General features: G+C 45.0%; 1 protein-coding gene across 1 annotated transcript in view; it reads left to right on the top strand.

Annotated features, from left to right (window-relative positions):
* celsr2 (cadherin, EGF LAG seven-pass G-type receptor 2) overlaps positions 1 to 17,500 on the top strand; it is a gene marked incomplete at both ends in the record, with an annotated part of 93,147 nt that overhangs the window by 19,355 nt on the left and 56,292 nt on the right. The window contains 2 exons of the mRNA XM_079807576.1: positions 6,429 to 7,106; positions 12,495 to 12,717. Of these exons, the coding sequence (XP_079663702.1) occupies positions 6,429 to 7,106; positions 12,495 to 12,717 (901 nt within the window). The remainder of the gene's footprint in view (positions 1 to 6,428; positions 7,107 to 12,494; positions 12,718 to 17,500) is intronic.

Below are 17,500 nucleotides of genomic sequence, written 5' to 3' on the forward strand. Positions count from 1 at the left end.
AACTAACACTCACTCACTAACTCACTAACACTTACTCACTCACTCACTCACTAACACTTACTCACTAACACTAACTCACTCACTAACACTAACAAACTAACACTCACTCACTAACTAACTAACTATTACTCACTCACTCACTCACTAACACTTACTCACTAACACTCACTCACTAACAAACTAACACTCACTCACTCACTCACTAACACTCACTAACTCACTCACTCACTCACTCACTCACTCACTCACTAACAAACTAACACTTACTCACTAACACTTACTAACACTAACTCACTCACTAACACTAGCTCACTAACTCACTCACTAACAAACTAACACTCACTCACTCACTCACTCACTCACTCATTAACAAACTAACACTCACTCACTAACTCACTCACTAACAAACTAACACTCACTCACTAACTCACTCACTAACAAACTAACACTCACTCACTAACTCACTCACTAACTCACTCACTCACTCACTAACAAACTAACACTCACTCACTAACTCACTCACTAACTCACTCACTCACCAACAAACTAACACTCACTCACTAACAAACTAACACTCACTCACTAACTCACTCACTAACAAACTAACACTCACTCACTCACTAACTCACTCACTAACTAACTCACTCACTCACTAACAAACTAACACTCACTCACTAACTCACTCACTCACTAACAAACTAACACTCACTCACTAACTCACTCACTCACTAACAAACTAACACTCACTCACTAACTCATTAACAAACATACACTCACTCACTCACTCATTAACAAACATACACTCACTCACTCACTAACAAACTAACACTCACTCACTCACTAACACTAACTAACTAACTCACTAACACTAACTCACTCACTCACTCACTCACTCACTCACTCACTCACTAACTCATTAACACACATACACTCACTCACTAACACTAACTAACTAACTCACTAACAAACTAACACTCACTCACTAACAAACTAACACTCACTCACTAACTAACTCACTAACACTCACTAACTCACTCACTCACTAACAAACTAACACTCACTCACTAACTCACTCACTAACAAACTAACACTCACTCACTAACTCACTAACACTCACTCACTCACTCACTCATTAACAAACATACACTCACTCACTCACTAACACTAACTAACTAACTCACTAACACTCACTAATTCACTCACTCACTAACAAACTAACACTAACTCACTAACACTCACTCACTCACTCATTAACAAACATACACTCACTCACTAACACTAACTAACTAACTCACTAACACTCACTAACTCACTCACTCACTCACTCACTAACAAACTAACACTTACTCACTCACTAACACTAACTAACTCACTAACACTCACTCACTCACTCACTCACTCACTCACTAACAAACTAACACTTACTCACTCACTAACACTAACTAACTCACTAACACTCACTCACTCACTCACTCACTCACTCACTCACTCACTCACTCACTCACTCACTAACTCACTAACACTCACTCACTCACTCACTCACTCACTCACTCACTAACAAACTAACACTTACTCACTCACTAACACTAACTCACTCACTAACACTCACTCACTCACTCACTCACTCACTCACTCACTCACTCACTCACTAACAAACTAACACTTACTCACTCACTAACACTAACTCACTCACTAACACTTACTCACTAACACTAACTAACTAACTCACTCACTAACACTAGCTCACTAACTCACTCACTAACAAACTAACACTCACTCACTAACTCACTAACACTTACTAACACTCACTCACTAACTCAATCACTAATACTCTCGCTCACTAACACAAACTCACTAACACTAACTCACTCACTAATACTCTCGCTCACTAACACAAACTCACTAACACTAACTCACTCACTCACTAAGTAACTAATACACACTCACTAACACTAACTCACTCACTAATACTCTCGCTAACTAACACTAACTCACTCACTAAGTAACTAATACACACTCTCTAACACTAACTCACTAACACTTACTCACTCACTAAGTAACTAATACACACTCACTAACACTAACTCACTCACTAAGTAACTAATACACATTCACTAACATTAACTCACTAACACTAATTCACTCACTAAGTAACTAATACACACTCACTAACACTAACTCACTAATACACACTCACTAACACCAACTCACTAACACTAACTCACTCACTAATACTCTCGCTCACTAACACTAACTCACTCACTAAGTAACTAATACACACTCACTAACTCACTCACTAATACTCTCGCTAACTAACACTAACTCACTCACTAAGTAACTAATACACACTCTCAAACACTAACTCACTAACACTTACTCACTCACTAAGTAACTAATACACACTCACTAACACTAACTCATTCACCTAGTAACTAATACACATTCACTAACACTAACTCACTAACACTAACTCACTCACTAAGTAACTAATACACACTCACTAACACTAACTCACTAATACCCACTCACTAACACTAACTCACTCACTAAGTAACTAATACACACTCACTAACACTAACTCACTCACTCACTAGTACTAACTGAGGTAAAAGATAAGCTGAAGTATGATGTGATACTGTTACTGATACTATGAGTAAGTATTGTTACTCTATGAGTAGGTGTTGTTACTCTATGAGTTGGTATTGTTACTCTATGAGTAAGTATGGTTACTCTATGAGTTGGTATTGTTACTCTCTGAGTAAGTATTGTTACTCTATGAGTTACTCTATGAGTTGGTATTGTTACTCTCTGAGTAAGTGTTGTTACTCTATGAGTTGGTGTTGTTACTCTATGAGTTACTCTATGAGTTGGTATTGTTACTCTCTGAGTAAGTGTTGTTACTCTATGAGTAAGTGTTGTTACTCTATGAGTTACTCTATGAGTTGGTATTGTTACTCTCTGAGTAAGTGTTGTTACTCTATGAGTTACTCTATGAGTTGGTATTGTTACTCTCTGAGTAAGTGTTGTTACTCTATGAGTTACTCTGTGAGTTGGTATTGTTACTCTCTGAGTAAGTGTTGTTACTCTATGAGTAAGTGTTGTTACTCTATGAGTTGGTGTTGTTACTCTATGAGTTACTCTATGCGTTGGTATTGTTACTCTCTGAGTAAGTATTGTTACTCTATGAGTTGGTGTTGTTACTCTATGAGTAAGTATTGTTACTCTATGAGTTGGTGTTGTTACTCTCTGAGTAAGTATTGTTACTCTATGAGTTGGTGTTGTTACTCTATGAGTAAGTATTGTTACTCTATGAGTTGGTGTTGTTACTCTCTGAGTAAGTATTGTTACTCTATGAGTTGGTGTTGTTACTCTATGAGTAAGTATTGTTACTCTATGAGTAGGTGTTGTTACTCTATGAGTAGGTGTTGTTACTCTATGAGTTGGTGTTGTTACTCTATGCGTTGGTATTGTTACTCTCTGAGTAAGTATTGTTACTCTATGAGTTGTTGTTGTTACTCTATGAGTAAGTATTGTTACTCTATGAGTTGGTGTTGTTACTCTATGAGTAAGTATTGTTACTCTATGAGTTGGTGTTGTTACTCTCTGAGTAAGTATTGTTACTCTATGAGTTGGTGTTGTTACTCTATGAGTAAGTATTGTTACTCCATGAGTTACTCTATGAGTAGGTGTTGTTACTCTATGAGTAGCTGTTGTTACTCTATGAGTTGGTGTTGTTACTCTATGAGTAAGTATTGTTACTCTATGAGTTGGTGTTGTTACTCCATGAGTTACTCTATGAGTAGGTGTTGTTACTCTATGAGTAGGTGTTGTTACTCTCTGAGTAAGTATTGTTACTCTATGAGTAGGTGTTGTTACTCTATGAGTTGGTGTTGTTACTCTCTGAGTAAGTATTGTTACTCTATGAGTAGGCGTTGTTACTCTATGAGTAGGTGTTGTTACTCTATGAGTTGGTGTTGTTACTCTATGAGTAGGTGTTGTTACTCTATGAGTTGGTATTGTTACTCTCTGAGTTACTCTATGAGTTGGAATTGTTACTCTATGAGTTACTCTATGAGTTGGTATTGTTACTCTATGAGTTGGTATTGTTACTCTATGAGTTGGTATTGTTACTCTCTGAGTTACTCTATGAGTTGGTATTGTTACTCTATGAGTAGGTAATGTTACTCTAAGAGCGGCTCTGGTTCTCGTGGGTCGGCTGTGTGTGTGTCAACCTTGAGTTGCTGTTCAGGTCTGAATGTCTGTAATTGTGTGTAATTAGCGCGTTTGCTTGTGTTGTTAGTTAGCGTGGTGTTCTTTCTCTCTGCACTTGTTTTGATCAAGTGTGTTTGGCGTTGTGTGTGTGTTGTAAATGGTTCCCAGCGCTCCTTTCACTGTGTTTGGAATCCTGTCCTGGACTGGGATCAGTTGTTTATTGGCAGGCGGGCCGGAGCGGCGGATTAATGCCGGTTATTTGCATCCTGGTGGATTGGATGAGTGTTGGGTCAATTAGCGATCACTGTTGGGTTATTCTGGAGGAAGCGCTGCTCGCCGGAGCCAAGCCCGTGTTGAGGAGTTACTCTGAAACTGTGCTTAGTCAAACTACAAGATATTCACCATTTCCACAGTCAAACTACAAGATATTCACCATTTCCATATTCACCATTTCCACAGTCAAACTACAAGATATTCACCATTTCCACAGTCAAACTACAAGATGTTCACCATTTCAATGAGTTCCACAGTCAAACTACCAACAAAAGGAGCTGATAACAAGAATAAATCATCTTTGAACCAGTTCATTTTGACCAAATCAAATAGATTGAAGTGAACTGTCCGAATCAACAGATTCATTTCAGTGATCCGTCAGAATGAATAGACTCAAGTGAACTATTCAAATGAGCAGATTAAATTAAGTGAACCATGCAAATGAATCGATTAGTTTAAGTGAACAGTCAATATGAACAAAATATTTTAAGTGAACCATCTAAATAAACAAGTGAACTGTCCGAATTAACCGATTTATTGAGTGCATATCCAAATGATCCGATTAATTTTAGCAACTGATTCAAATGAACTGATTCGTTTGAGTGAATCGACCAAATTGAACAGATTCCTTTATAAGTGAATCATCCAAATGAACCGATTAATTTTAGCGACTGATTCAAATGAACCGTTTCGTTTGAGTGAATCGACCAATTTGAACAGATTACTTTAAGTGAATCATCCAAATGAACAGATTCATTTTAGCGACTGATTCAAAAAGAACCGTTTCGTTTGCGTGAATCGACCAATTTGAACAGATTCATTTAAGTGAATCATCCAAATTATCAGATTCATTTTAGCGACCGATTTAAATGAACCAATTCGTTTGAGTGAATCATCAAATTAACAGATTCATCTAAGTGAATCATCCAAATGAACCGATTCACTTCAGTGAATCATCCAAATGAGCCGATTCCTTTAAGTGAATCATCAAAATTGAACAGATTAATTTTAGTGAATCATCCAAATGAACCGATTCGTTTGAGTGAATTGACCAAATTGAACAGATTCCTTTAAGTGAATCATCCAAATGAACCGATTAATTTTAGCGACTGTTTCAAATGAACCGTTTCGTTTGAGTGAATAGACCAATTTGAACAGATTACTTAAAGTGAATCATCCAAATTAACAGATTCATTTTAGCGACCGATTCAAATGAACCAATTCGTTTGAGTGAATCATCAAATGAACAGATTAATCTAAGTGAATCATCCAAATGAGCCGATTCACTTAAGTTAATCATCCAAATGAGCTGATTCACTTAAGTGAATCATCCAAATGAACCAATTCATTTAAGTGAATCATCCAAATTGAACAGATTCCTTTTAGTGAATCATCCAAATTATCAGATTCATTTTAGCGACCGATTTAAATGAACCAATTGGTTTGAGTGAATCATCAAATGAACAAATTCATCTAAGTGAATCATCCAAATTATCAGATTCATTTTAGCGACCGATTCAAATGAACGAATTCGTTTGAGTGAATCATCAAATGAACAGATTCATCTAAGTGAATCATCCAAATGAACCGATTCATTTAAGTGAATCATCAAAATTGAACAGATTCCTTTTAGTGAATCATCCAAATGAACCAATTTGTTTGAGTGAATCGTCCAAATTGAACAGATTCCTTTTAGTGAATCATCCAAATGAACCGATTTGTTTTAGCGACTGATTCAAATGAACCGATTCGTTTGAGTGAATCGCCCAAATTGAACAGATTCCTTTAAGTGAATCATCCAAATGAACTGATTCATTTAAGTGAATCATCCAAACAAAAGAAGCTCTTTCCGTGAAGCTTTCCTTCGAGTTAGTATCGTTGCTGTTGTGAGTCTGTTAGAGATCTGCAGAATGATTCAGATGTTGATTCTTCTGTGTCTGCAGATGGAGTTCACTCCGTGTCGGCCCAGTGTCTGCTCCAGGTCACCGTCATCACGGACGAGATGCTCTCCAACAGCATCACGCTGCGATTGGCCAACACGTCCCAGGAGCGCTTCCTCTCGCTCCTATTGGCTCAGTTCCTGGAGGGCGTGGCCCGCGTGCTGTCGGTGTCCCGTGAGGACGTGGTGGTCTTCAACGTGCAGGACGACACGGACGTCAGCGCCGGCATCCTGAACGTCAGCCTGTCCGTGGCCCTGCCGGGGGGTCAGGGGTCGCGGGGGGGCGGGGTCAGCCGCAGCAGCGGAGGCCAGGTGGAGTTCTTCGGGTCGGAGGAGCTGCAGGAGCGCCTGTATCTGAACCGCAGTCTGCTGGCCCAGATCTCCTCGCAGGAGGTGCTGCCCTTCGACGACAACATCTGCCTGCGCGAGCCGTGCGAGAACTACATGAAGTGTGTGTCCGTGCTGAAGTTCGACAGCCTGGCGCCCTTCGTGGCGTCTGACACCATCCTGTTCCGCCCCATCCACCCCATCGCCGGCCTCAGGTGCCGCTGCCCCCTCGGCTTCACGGGCGACTACTGCGAGACGGAGGTGGACCTGTGCTACTCCAAACCCTGCGGCGCGCACGGCCTCTGCCACAGCCACGAGGGCGGCTTCACCTGCGACTGTCTCCATGACTACACAGGTGAGAGGGGGCGGAGCCTCTGCACACACACACACACACACACACACACACACACACACACACACACACACACACACACTCACACACACACACACACTCACACTGTCAACCGCTCATGTTCTGGGTAAGATGACCAGACGCTGAATGTTGTGAATGTGATCAGGGATGAGATGTGATGATAATGATGAACACCTGATAAACACATATTATCCTCGTTTGTGAGTCCCTCTGGATAATGAGATGATGAGAAGTGTGTGTGAGCGGGTGTGTGCTGTTCAGATGATGAGAAGTGTGTGTGAGAGTGTGCTCTTCAGTCAGACGTAGTTAATGAGATGCTCATCCTCTCTGATCTGACTCGAAGTGTAATATTGCAGATGGAGTGTGTTGTACAGCTCTTTAAACATGACATGCCCACATGTTATCATTACATAAGATCTGCTGAGTGCTGCGGAGTGTGTGTGTGTGTGTGTGTGTGTGTGTGTGTGTGTGTGTGTGGGCTGCCTGACTGAAGAGTGTGTGTAGGTGTTCAGGTGTGTGGGAGCTTCAGCATCAAACCCAGTGTGTGTTTGTAGAGGTATTATAAGCACACGCTCTCTCTCTCTCTCTCTCTCTCTCTCTCTCTCGCTCTCTCTCTCTCTCTCTCTCTCTCTCTCTCTCTCTCTCTCTCTCTCTCTCTCTCTCTCTCTCTCTCTCTCTCGCTCTTTCTCTCGCTCCTGCTGTCCTGCCAGCTGCTCCTCCTCTGAGTGTGTGTTGGATTCGGAGTGTTATTTAACGTGTTTGTGAGCAGTGTGTTGGACAGACTCGTCTCATCTCTCATGAGATCTGTTCATTTTGATAAGATGAATCATTTATACTGCGGCTGGAGAAAGAGAGAGAGAGTGTGTGTGTGTGTGTGTGTGTGTTAATAATTGATGTGAGACACTGAACACACTGAACCGATACTGTCGTTTAGTGATAATGCGTCTTCTCCTGTAAGTACTTCTGTATTACGATGAGTGAGATAATAATCAATAATGTCCTTCATTCAAGATCCTCCATTTAAGTGAGTCGCTTTAAACGAACAGTTACAAATGATTCGTTTGAACCGTGTGCTCTGTGCCGCATTCTACGTCTCAAATGAACGTTTAGTCAAACATGGACGTGTTTCTGGTCTTATTGTGAACGATTGACCAATGATGTTATTCGTTTTCATAAACTGCTGGTTACTTCAGTTATATAAAAAGATTTCTACTTTTTCATAGACTCTTAGGGAATCATTTTGTGCGAACAGTTAAATGATTCATTTGAATCGTTGCTCAACAGTGAGCCCAGTACCATGTTTTCGCGGAAATCCCTTCACATATTACAGGCTCGAGACAATGCTAGCTTTAGCCACATTAGCACATTCAGAAAGGCCATTTGCATATGAAGTTCTGGATATGAACAAAAGACAAAGACAAAGAGTTGGTATTGATCCATCTTTGAGAAGCAACATCTGTGCAGATCCTGTGTTTACCTGAATGTTCCCTGAAGGTCCGCCAAATAACGTCCCCAACCCTTTAAAGAACTCCACATCATGACCATCTGGAACGTTCTGGGAACATCAGATTTCCAAATTAAATATGGTTCCCTAAACGTTCCCAGAACGTCCTGAATGTTCCCTGAAGATCCGCCAAATAACGTCCCCAACCCTTTAAAGAACTCTACATCATGACCATCTGGAACGTTCTGGGAACATCAGATTTCCAAATTAAATATGGTTCCCTAAACGTTCCCAGAACATCCTGAATGTTCCCTGAAGGTCCGCCAAATAACGTCCCCAACCCTTTAAAGAACTCTACATCATGACCGTCTGGAACGTTCTAAGAACATCAGATTTCCAAATTAAATATGGTTCCCTAAACGTTCCCAGAACATCCTGAATGTTCCCTGAAGGTCCGCCAAATAACGTCCCCAACCCTTTAAAGAACTCTACATCATGACCGTCTGGAACGTTCTAAGAACATCAGATTTCCAAATTAAATATGGTTCCCTAAACGTTCCCAGAACGTCCTGAATGTTCCCTGAACGATCAGCAAATAAAGCACCCAAACCCTTTAAAGAACTCCACATCGTAACCGTCTGGAACGTTCTGGGAACATCAGATTTCCAAATTAAATATGGTTCCCTAAACATTCCCAGAACGTCCTGAATGTTCCCTGAAGGTCCGCCAAATAACGTCCCCAACCCTTTAAAGAACTCCACATCATGACCATCTGGAACGTTCTAAGAACATCAGATTTCCAAATTAAATATGGTTCCCTAAACGTTCCCAGAACGTCCTGAATGTTCCCTGAAGATCCGCCAAATAACGCCCCAACCCTTTAAAGAACTCCACATCATGACCATCTGGAACGTTCTGGGAACATCAGATTTCCAAATTAAATATGGTTCCCTAAACGTTTCCAGAACGTCCTGAATGTTCCCTGAAGATCCGCCAAATAACGTCCCCAACCCTTTAAAGAACTCCACATCATGACCATCTGGAACGTTCTGGGAACATCAGATTTCTAAATAAAATAAGATTCCCTAAACATTCCCAGAACGTCCTGAATGTTCCCTGAAGATCCGCCAAATAACGCCCCAACCCTTTAAAGAACTCCACATCATGACCATCTGGAACGTTCTAAGAACATCAGATTTCCAAATTAAATATGGTTCCCTAAACGTTCCCAGAACGTCCTGAATGTTCCCTGAAGGTCCACCAAATAACGTCCCCAACCCTTTAAAGAACTCCACATCGTAACCATCTGGAACGTTCTGGGAACATCAGATTTCCAAATTAAATATGGTTCCCTAAACATTCCCAGAACGTCCTGAATGTTCCCTGAAGGTCCACCAAATAACGTCCCCAACCCTTTAAAGAACTCCACATCATGACCATCTGGAACGTTCTGGCAACATCAGATTTCCAAATTAAATATGGTTCCCTAAACGTTCCCAGAACGTCCTGAATGTTCCCTGAACGTTCAGCAAATAAAGCACCCAAACCCTTTAAAGAACTCCACATCGTAACCGTCTGGAACGTTCTGGGAACATCAGATTTCCAAATTAAATATGGTTCCCTAAACGTTCCCAGAACGTCCTGAATGTTCCCTGAAGGTCCGCCAAATAACGTCCCCAACCCTTTAAAGAACTCCACATCATGACCATCTGGAACGTTCTAAGAACATCAGATTTCCAAATTAAATATGGTTCCCTAAACGTTCCCAGAACGTCCTGAATGTTCCCTGAAGATCCGCCAAATAACGCCCCCAACCCTTTAAAGAACTCCACATCGTAACCGTCTGGAACGTTCTGGCAACATCAGATTTCCAAATTAAATATGGTCAATGGTACTTTTTGTAATGAACATTTACTAAAGATGAATCAGAATCAAATGAAGATGAACGAATCATTAGTGATTTTGACTCTTCTGCTGTTCAGTGTGTTCGAGTTGAAGTGTGTGTGGAGTATTTAGTGTCAGTGTTCAGCGCTGCTTCATGCCTCATGAAGTAATTCAGTATATAAGCTGATAATTATATCTGTAAAACGATACTAGCACTCAACGCTCTACCCTCTCAGCGTCTCGTAGTGAAGTTGAGCAGTTTTGTGAAGAAGTTTGACTAGCGTTTCACAGAAAGCTGAGCCTGTAATTGGACAAAGAGCGTCAGGTCATTAGTCAGTGTGTAATGGATGTAGACGAGAGTTTAACGACGCTGACCCCGGGCTGACCGTGATTCTGGGCTGGCTGTGTGTGTTCGTCAGGTTCACGCAGAACTTCTCAGAGGATCACGTAGAGTGTGTGTGTGTGTGTGTATGAATATGGATGAGCTCTTTGATGTGGAGCCCGTATTTAAAGCTCTGACCTCGTTTCCCATCAAAGACCTTCTGAGGGCCAACCAGAGAATCCGACACACACCGCATCAATATTTCATCACAAACTGAGGAAATGTGTGTGTGAACAGGAAGATGGCAACGACTGGCACACACACAAATGTTTCCGTTATGATGAGCGTGACGAATCGTCTTTTGTGTGTCGAACAGTCTCGGCTTTGTCTTTCACACACACACACACACACACACACACACACACACACACACACACACACACACACACACACACACACACACACACACACACACACACACACACACACACACACACTCTTCTTCACATTCGTCTTCCTCTGTGTGCGTCTCTGGATTTTTACCTCCATCCATAAGAAAGAAAATCAGGAGAAATCTCTTTAATGTGTTCCTCTTTGACAGTAATGAGATAAAATGGAGGATTTTGTTGAAGTTTTTTGATGTGATTAAATGACTAAATTGATATCATTAAACCTTTTTAGCATCTCGATTGTTCCTCTTAGACTGTAATGAGATAAAAGATTTAGACATTTGCTGAAGTTTCGCTTGAGAGAAACACGCGTGTATGTTCGATTGATTATGAGATTGATCTCTTTAAAGGATTAGTTCACTTTTAAATAAACTTTTGCTGATAGTTTCCTCACCCTCATGTCATCCAAGATGTCCATGTCTTTCTTTCTGCAGTTGAAAAGAAATGAAGGTTTTGGATGAAAACAGTCCAGGGTTTTTCTCCATATAATGGACTTCAATGGACTCCAAACGGGTCAAGGTCCAAATGACAGTTTCAGTGCAGCTTTAAACGACACCAGATGATGAATAAGGGTCTGATCTAGACAAACCATCAGCTTCTGAGAGAAACCCAGCAGTATTTATGATATTATTTTACCTCTTATCAGACGAGCGTGATCATCTCTGAGCTCAGACATAACTTCCGCTGAGTGAGGTCAAATATGAGCGTGGTCATAGATATATCGATCGTAGATGCCTCATTAGCGCCTGCACGGATCAGTAGAATGAGGCATCTACTATTGATATATCTATGACCACGCTCGTATTTGACCTCACTCAGCGGAAGTTATGTCTGAGCTCAGAGATGATCACGCTCGTCTGATAAGAGGTAAAATAATATCATAAATACTGCTGGGTTTCTCTCAGAAGCTGATGGTTTGTCTAGATCAGACCCTTATTCATCATCTGGTGTCGTTTAAAGCTGCACTGAAACTGTCATTTGGACCTTGACCCGTTTGGAGTCCATTGAAGTCCATTATATGGAGAAAAACCCTGGAATGTTTTCATCCAAAACCTTCATTTCTTTTTGACTTCAGAAAGAAAGACATGGACATCTTGGATGACATGAGGGCGAGTAAATGATCAGCAAAAGTTGATTTAAAAGTGAACTCATCCTTTAACGATTGTTTCTCCTGAGAAGAAAACCCGAGTCATGCGTGTCCTAGTGTCTCATCATGAGAATGGAGAATCTGATCCGTCAGATGTGTGTGAACTCTGTGTGTGTGTCCGCAGGTGAGCGGTGTGAGATCTCGTCGCGCTCCGGCCGCTGCGCCGCCGGCGTGTGTAAGAACGGCGGGACGTGTCTCAATCTGCTGGTGGGCGGCTTCAGGTGCGAGTGTCCGCCCGGGGGCCTGGAGAAGCCCTTCTGCCTCATGAGCTCCAGGAACTTCCCTCCGCAGACCTTCGTCACCTTCAAGGGCCTGCGCCAGCGCTTCCACTTCACGCTCTCGCTGTCGTGAGTATCATCCGCTCCTCACCGGTCAAGTCAAGTTGACTTTATTTATAAGTCGCTTTTAACAGTTCAGATTGTTTCAAAGCAGCTTTACAGTGTTAAAGGGTTAGTTCAGCCAAAACTGTAAATTGTGTCATTAATGACTGAGCCTCATGTGGTTGGACACCCGTCAGACCTCCGTTCATCTTCAGACACAAATGAAGATATTTTAGTGTAAATCTGATGCTCTGAAAGGCCTCCATTGGCTCAACTTTACACTCTCAAGACCCTTAAAAGACACTAAAGACTAAAGTTACAAAGTCCATCTCACTACAGCGGCTCTACAATAACTTTATGAAGACGAGAATAGTTTCTGTGCGCAAAAAAACCCTAAATAACGACTTATATAGTGATGACGATTTCAAAACACGGCCTCATGAAGCTTCGAAGCGTTATGAATCAGTGAGTCGATTCAGCGGTTCAGAGTGTTATGAATCGGTGAGTCGATTCAGTGGTTCAGAGCGTTATGAATCAGTGAGTCGATTCAGCGGTTCAGAGCGTTATGAATCAGTGAGTCAATTCAGCGGTTTGGCGGTTTGACTCACTGATTCATAACGCTTCGAAGCTTCATGAGGCCGTGTTTTGAAATCGTCATCACTATATCAGTCGTTATTTAGGGTTTTTTTGCGCACAGAAACTATTCTCGTCTTCATAAAGTTATTGTAGAGCCGCTGTAGTGAGATGGACTTTGTAACTTTAGTCTTTAGTGTCTTTTAAGGGTCTTGAGAGTGTAAAGTGCATTGAGCCAATTTATTGGAGACGGGTTTATTGAGGACGATGTGTTGATTAAATTATTATTAAAGTGCAATATTGGAAAGATCGGAGTCATCACGCTGGAGACGGGTTTATTGAGGACGATGAAGCCGTCCGGCGTGTTTGCTCATCAGTCAGAGAGTCAACAGCCGCTGATGAAGCTCCTCCCTCTGCGTGTTTGCTCAGCGTTATATAAACTTTATTCAGCACTATTTATCGCAAATATTGTGATCCCGGTCGTGTTGATCTGTCAGTCTCCAATGGGAAAACAGATGCGCTGTCCGGAGGCTTCCTTTCTCTCGCTCTCTCACTCTTGTCTGCTGATGAATGCTCTGTCAGGGCGTCTCTTTAGCCGCTGTATAGAGTGTGTGTTTTACTCACAGACGTGCGGGACTGATGAGGGCTTTTCACCAGGGTTGCTCGGGCGATTCTCGGCTGTTCTCTGAAGGTTTAACACTGTGAGTTTCCAAAATGAGCATTACAAATGCAAAGATTAGCAATAACTACACCGATCAGGCTTAACATTGAGTGGGATATATTAGGCAGCAAGTGAACATTTTGTCCACAGAGTTGATGTCTTAGAAGCAGGAAAAATGGGCAAGCGTAAGAATTTGAGCGAGTTTGACAAGGCCACAGGGTCATGAAGGACCAGTGGAGAACCGGCCACAGGGTCATGGAGGACCAGTGGAGAACCGGCCACAGGGTCATGAAGGACCAGTGGAGAACCGGCCACAGGGTCATGAAGGACCAGTGGAGAACCGGCCACAGGGTCATGAAGGACCAGTGGAGAACCGGCCACAGGGTCATGGAGGACCAGTGGAGAACCGGCCACAGGGTCATGGAGGACCAGTGGAGAACCGGCCACAGGGTCATGAAGGACCAGTGGAGAACCGGCCACAGGGTCATGAAGGACCAGTGGAGAACCGGCCACAGGGTCATGAAGGACCAGTGGAGAACCGGCCACAGGGTCATGGAGGACCAGTGGAGAACCGGCCACAGGGTCATGAAGGACCAGTGGAGAACCAGCCACAGGGTCATGGAGGACCAGTGGAGAACCGGCCACAGGGTCATGAAGGACCAGTGGAGAACCGGCCACAGGGTCATGGAGGACCAGTGGAGAACCGGCCACAGGGTCATGAAGGACCAGTGGAGAACCGGCCACAGGGTCATGAAGGACCAGTGGAGAACCGGCCACAGGGTCATGAAGGACCAGTGGAGAACCGGCCACAGGGTCATGAAGGACCAGTGGAGAACCGGCCACAGGGTCATGAAGGACCAGTGGAGAACCAGCCACAGGGTCATGGAGGACCAGTGGAGAACCGGCCACAGGGTCATGGAGGACCAGTGGAGAACCGGCCACAGGGTCATGGAGGACCAGTGGAGAACCGGCCACAGGGTCATGAAGGACCAGTGGAGAACCGGCCACAGGGTCATGGAGGACCAGTGGAGAACCGGCCACAGGGTCATGAAGGACCAGTGGAGAACCGGCCACAGGGTCATGGAGGACCAGTGGAGAACCGGCCACAGGGTCATGGAGGACCAGTGGAGAACCGGCCACAGGGTCATGAAGGACCAGTGGAGAACCGGCCACAGGGTCATGGAGGACCAGTGGAGAACCGGCCACAGGGTCATGAAGGACCAGTGGAGAACCGGCCACAGGGTCATGAAGGACCAGTGGAGAACCGGCCACAGGGTCATGGAGGACCAGTGGAGAACCGGCCACAGTGTCATGGAGGACCAGTGGAGAACCGGCCACAGGGTCATGAAGGACCAGTGGAGAACCGGCCACAGGGTCATGGAGGACCAGTGGAGAACCAGCCACAGGGTCATGGAGGACCAGTGGAGAACCGGCCACAGGGTCATGGAGGACCAGTGGAGAACCGGCCACAGGGTCATGAAGGACCAGTGGAGAACCGGCCACAGGGTCATGGAGGACCAGTGGAGAACCGGCCACAGGGTCATGAAGGACCAGTGGAGAACCGGCCACAGGGTCATGAAGGACCAGTGGAGAACCGGCCACAGGGTCATGAAGGACCAGTGGAGAACCGGCCACAGGGTCATGGAGGACCAGTGGAGAACCGGCCACAGGGTCATGGAGGACCAGTGGAGAACCGGCCACAGGGTCATGGAGGACCAGTGGAGAACCGGCCACAGGGTCATGAAGGACCAGTGGAGAACCGGCCACAGGGTCATGGAGGACCAGTGGAGAACCGGCCACAGGGTCATGAAGGACCAGTGGAGAACCGGCCACAGGGTCATGGAGGACCAGTGGAGAACCGGCCACAGGGTCATGGAGGACCAGTGGAGAACCGGCCACAGGGTCATGAAGGACCAGTGGAGAACCGGCCACAGGGTCATGAAGGACCAGTGGAGAACCGGCCACAGTGTCATGGAGGACCAGTGGAGAACCGGCCACAGGGTCATGAAGGACCAGTGGAGAACCGGCCACAGGGTCATGGAGGACCAGTGGAGAACCAGCCACAGGGTCATGGAGGACCAGTGGAGAACCGGCCACAGGGTCATGGAGGACCAGTGGAGAACCGGCCACAGGGTCATGAAGGACCAGTGGAGAACCGGCCACAGGGTCATGGAGGACCAGTGGAGAACCAGCCACAGGGTCATGGAGGACCAGTGGAGAACCGGCCACAGGGTCATGAAGGACCAGTGGAGAACCGGCCACAGGGTCATGAAGGACCAGTGGAGAACCGGCCACAGTGTCATGGAGGACCAGTGGAGAACCGGCCACAGGGTCATGAAGGACCAGTGGAGAACCGGCCACAGGGTCATGGAGGACCAGTGGAGAACCAGCCACAGGGTCATGAAGGACCAGTGGAGAACCGGCCACAGGGTCATGGAGGACCAGTGGAGAACCGGCCACAGGGTCATGGAGGACCAGTGGAGAACCGGCCACAGGGTCATGAAGGGCCAGTGGAGAACCGGCCACAGGGTCATGGAGGACCAGTGGAGAACCGGCCACAGGGTCATGGAGGACCAGTGGAGAACCGGCCACAGGGTCATGGAGGACCAGTGGAGAACCGGCCACAGGGTCATGGAGGACCAGTGGAGAACCGGCCACAGGGTCATGAAGGACCAGTGGAGAACCGGCCACAGGGTCATGGAGGACCAGTGGAGAACCGGCCACAGGGTCATGGAGGACCAGTGGAGAACCGGCCACAGGGTCATGAAGGACCAGTGGAGAACCGGCCACAGGGTCATGGAGGACCAGTGGAGAACCGGCCACAGGGTCATGGAGGACCAGTGGAGAACCGGCCACAGGGTCATAGAGGACCAGTGGAGAACCGGCCACAGGGTCATGGAGGACCAGTGGAGAACCGGCCACAGGGTCATGGAGGACCAGTGGAGAACCGGCCACAGGGTCATGAAGGACCAGTGGAGAACCGGCCACAGGGTCATGGAGGACCAGTGGAGAACCGGCCACAGGGTCATGGAGAACCAGTGGAGAACCGGCCACAGGGTCATGGAGGACCAGTGGAGAACCGGCCACAGGGTTATGGGCGGCCGAGGCTCATTGATGCCCGTGGGGAGTGAAGGCTGGAGCACAACAACGAGTTTGAGTCCAAATTCCCCAGATCTCAATCCAGTCGAGCATCTGTGGGATGAGCTGAACAAAAAAGTCTGATCCATGGAGGCCCCGCCTCGCAACTTACAGGACTTAAAAGATCTGCTGCTGACATCTTGGTGCCAGATTACCACAGCACAGCTTCAGGGGTCTAGAGGAGTCCATCAGAGACCGGTCACCAACACAATGTTAGGAAGGTGGTCATGATGTTATGCCTGATCGGTGTATAATGAGCGACCAATCCATGATAATGTTCAGCTTATTCTAGGCTGTGATATGGTTTTGGTTATGGATATGGTTATGGATATGGTTATGGATATGGATATGGATATGGTTATGGATATGGTTATGGTTATGGATATGGTTATGGATATGGATATGGTTATGGTTATGGATTAGATTAGATTAGATTAG

The sequence above is a fragment of the Gobio gobio genome, assembly GCF_949357685.1.
Source record: "Gobio gobio genome assembly, chromosome: 24".
NCBI classification, from domain to species: domain Eukaryota; kingdom Metazoa; phylum Chordata; class Actinopteri; order Cypriniformes; family Gobionidae; genus Gobio; species Gobio gobio.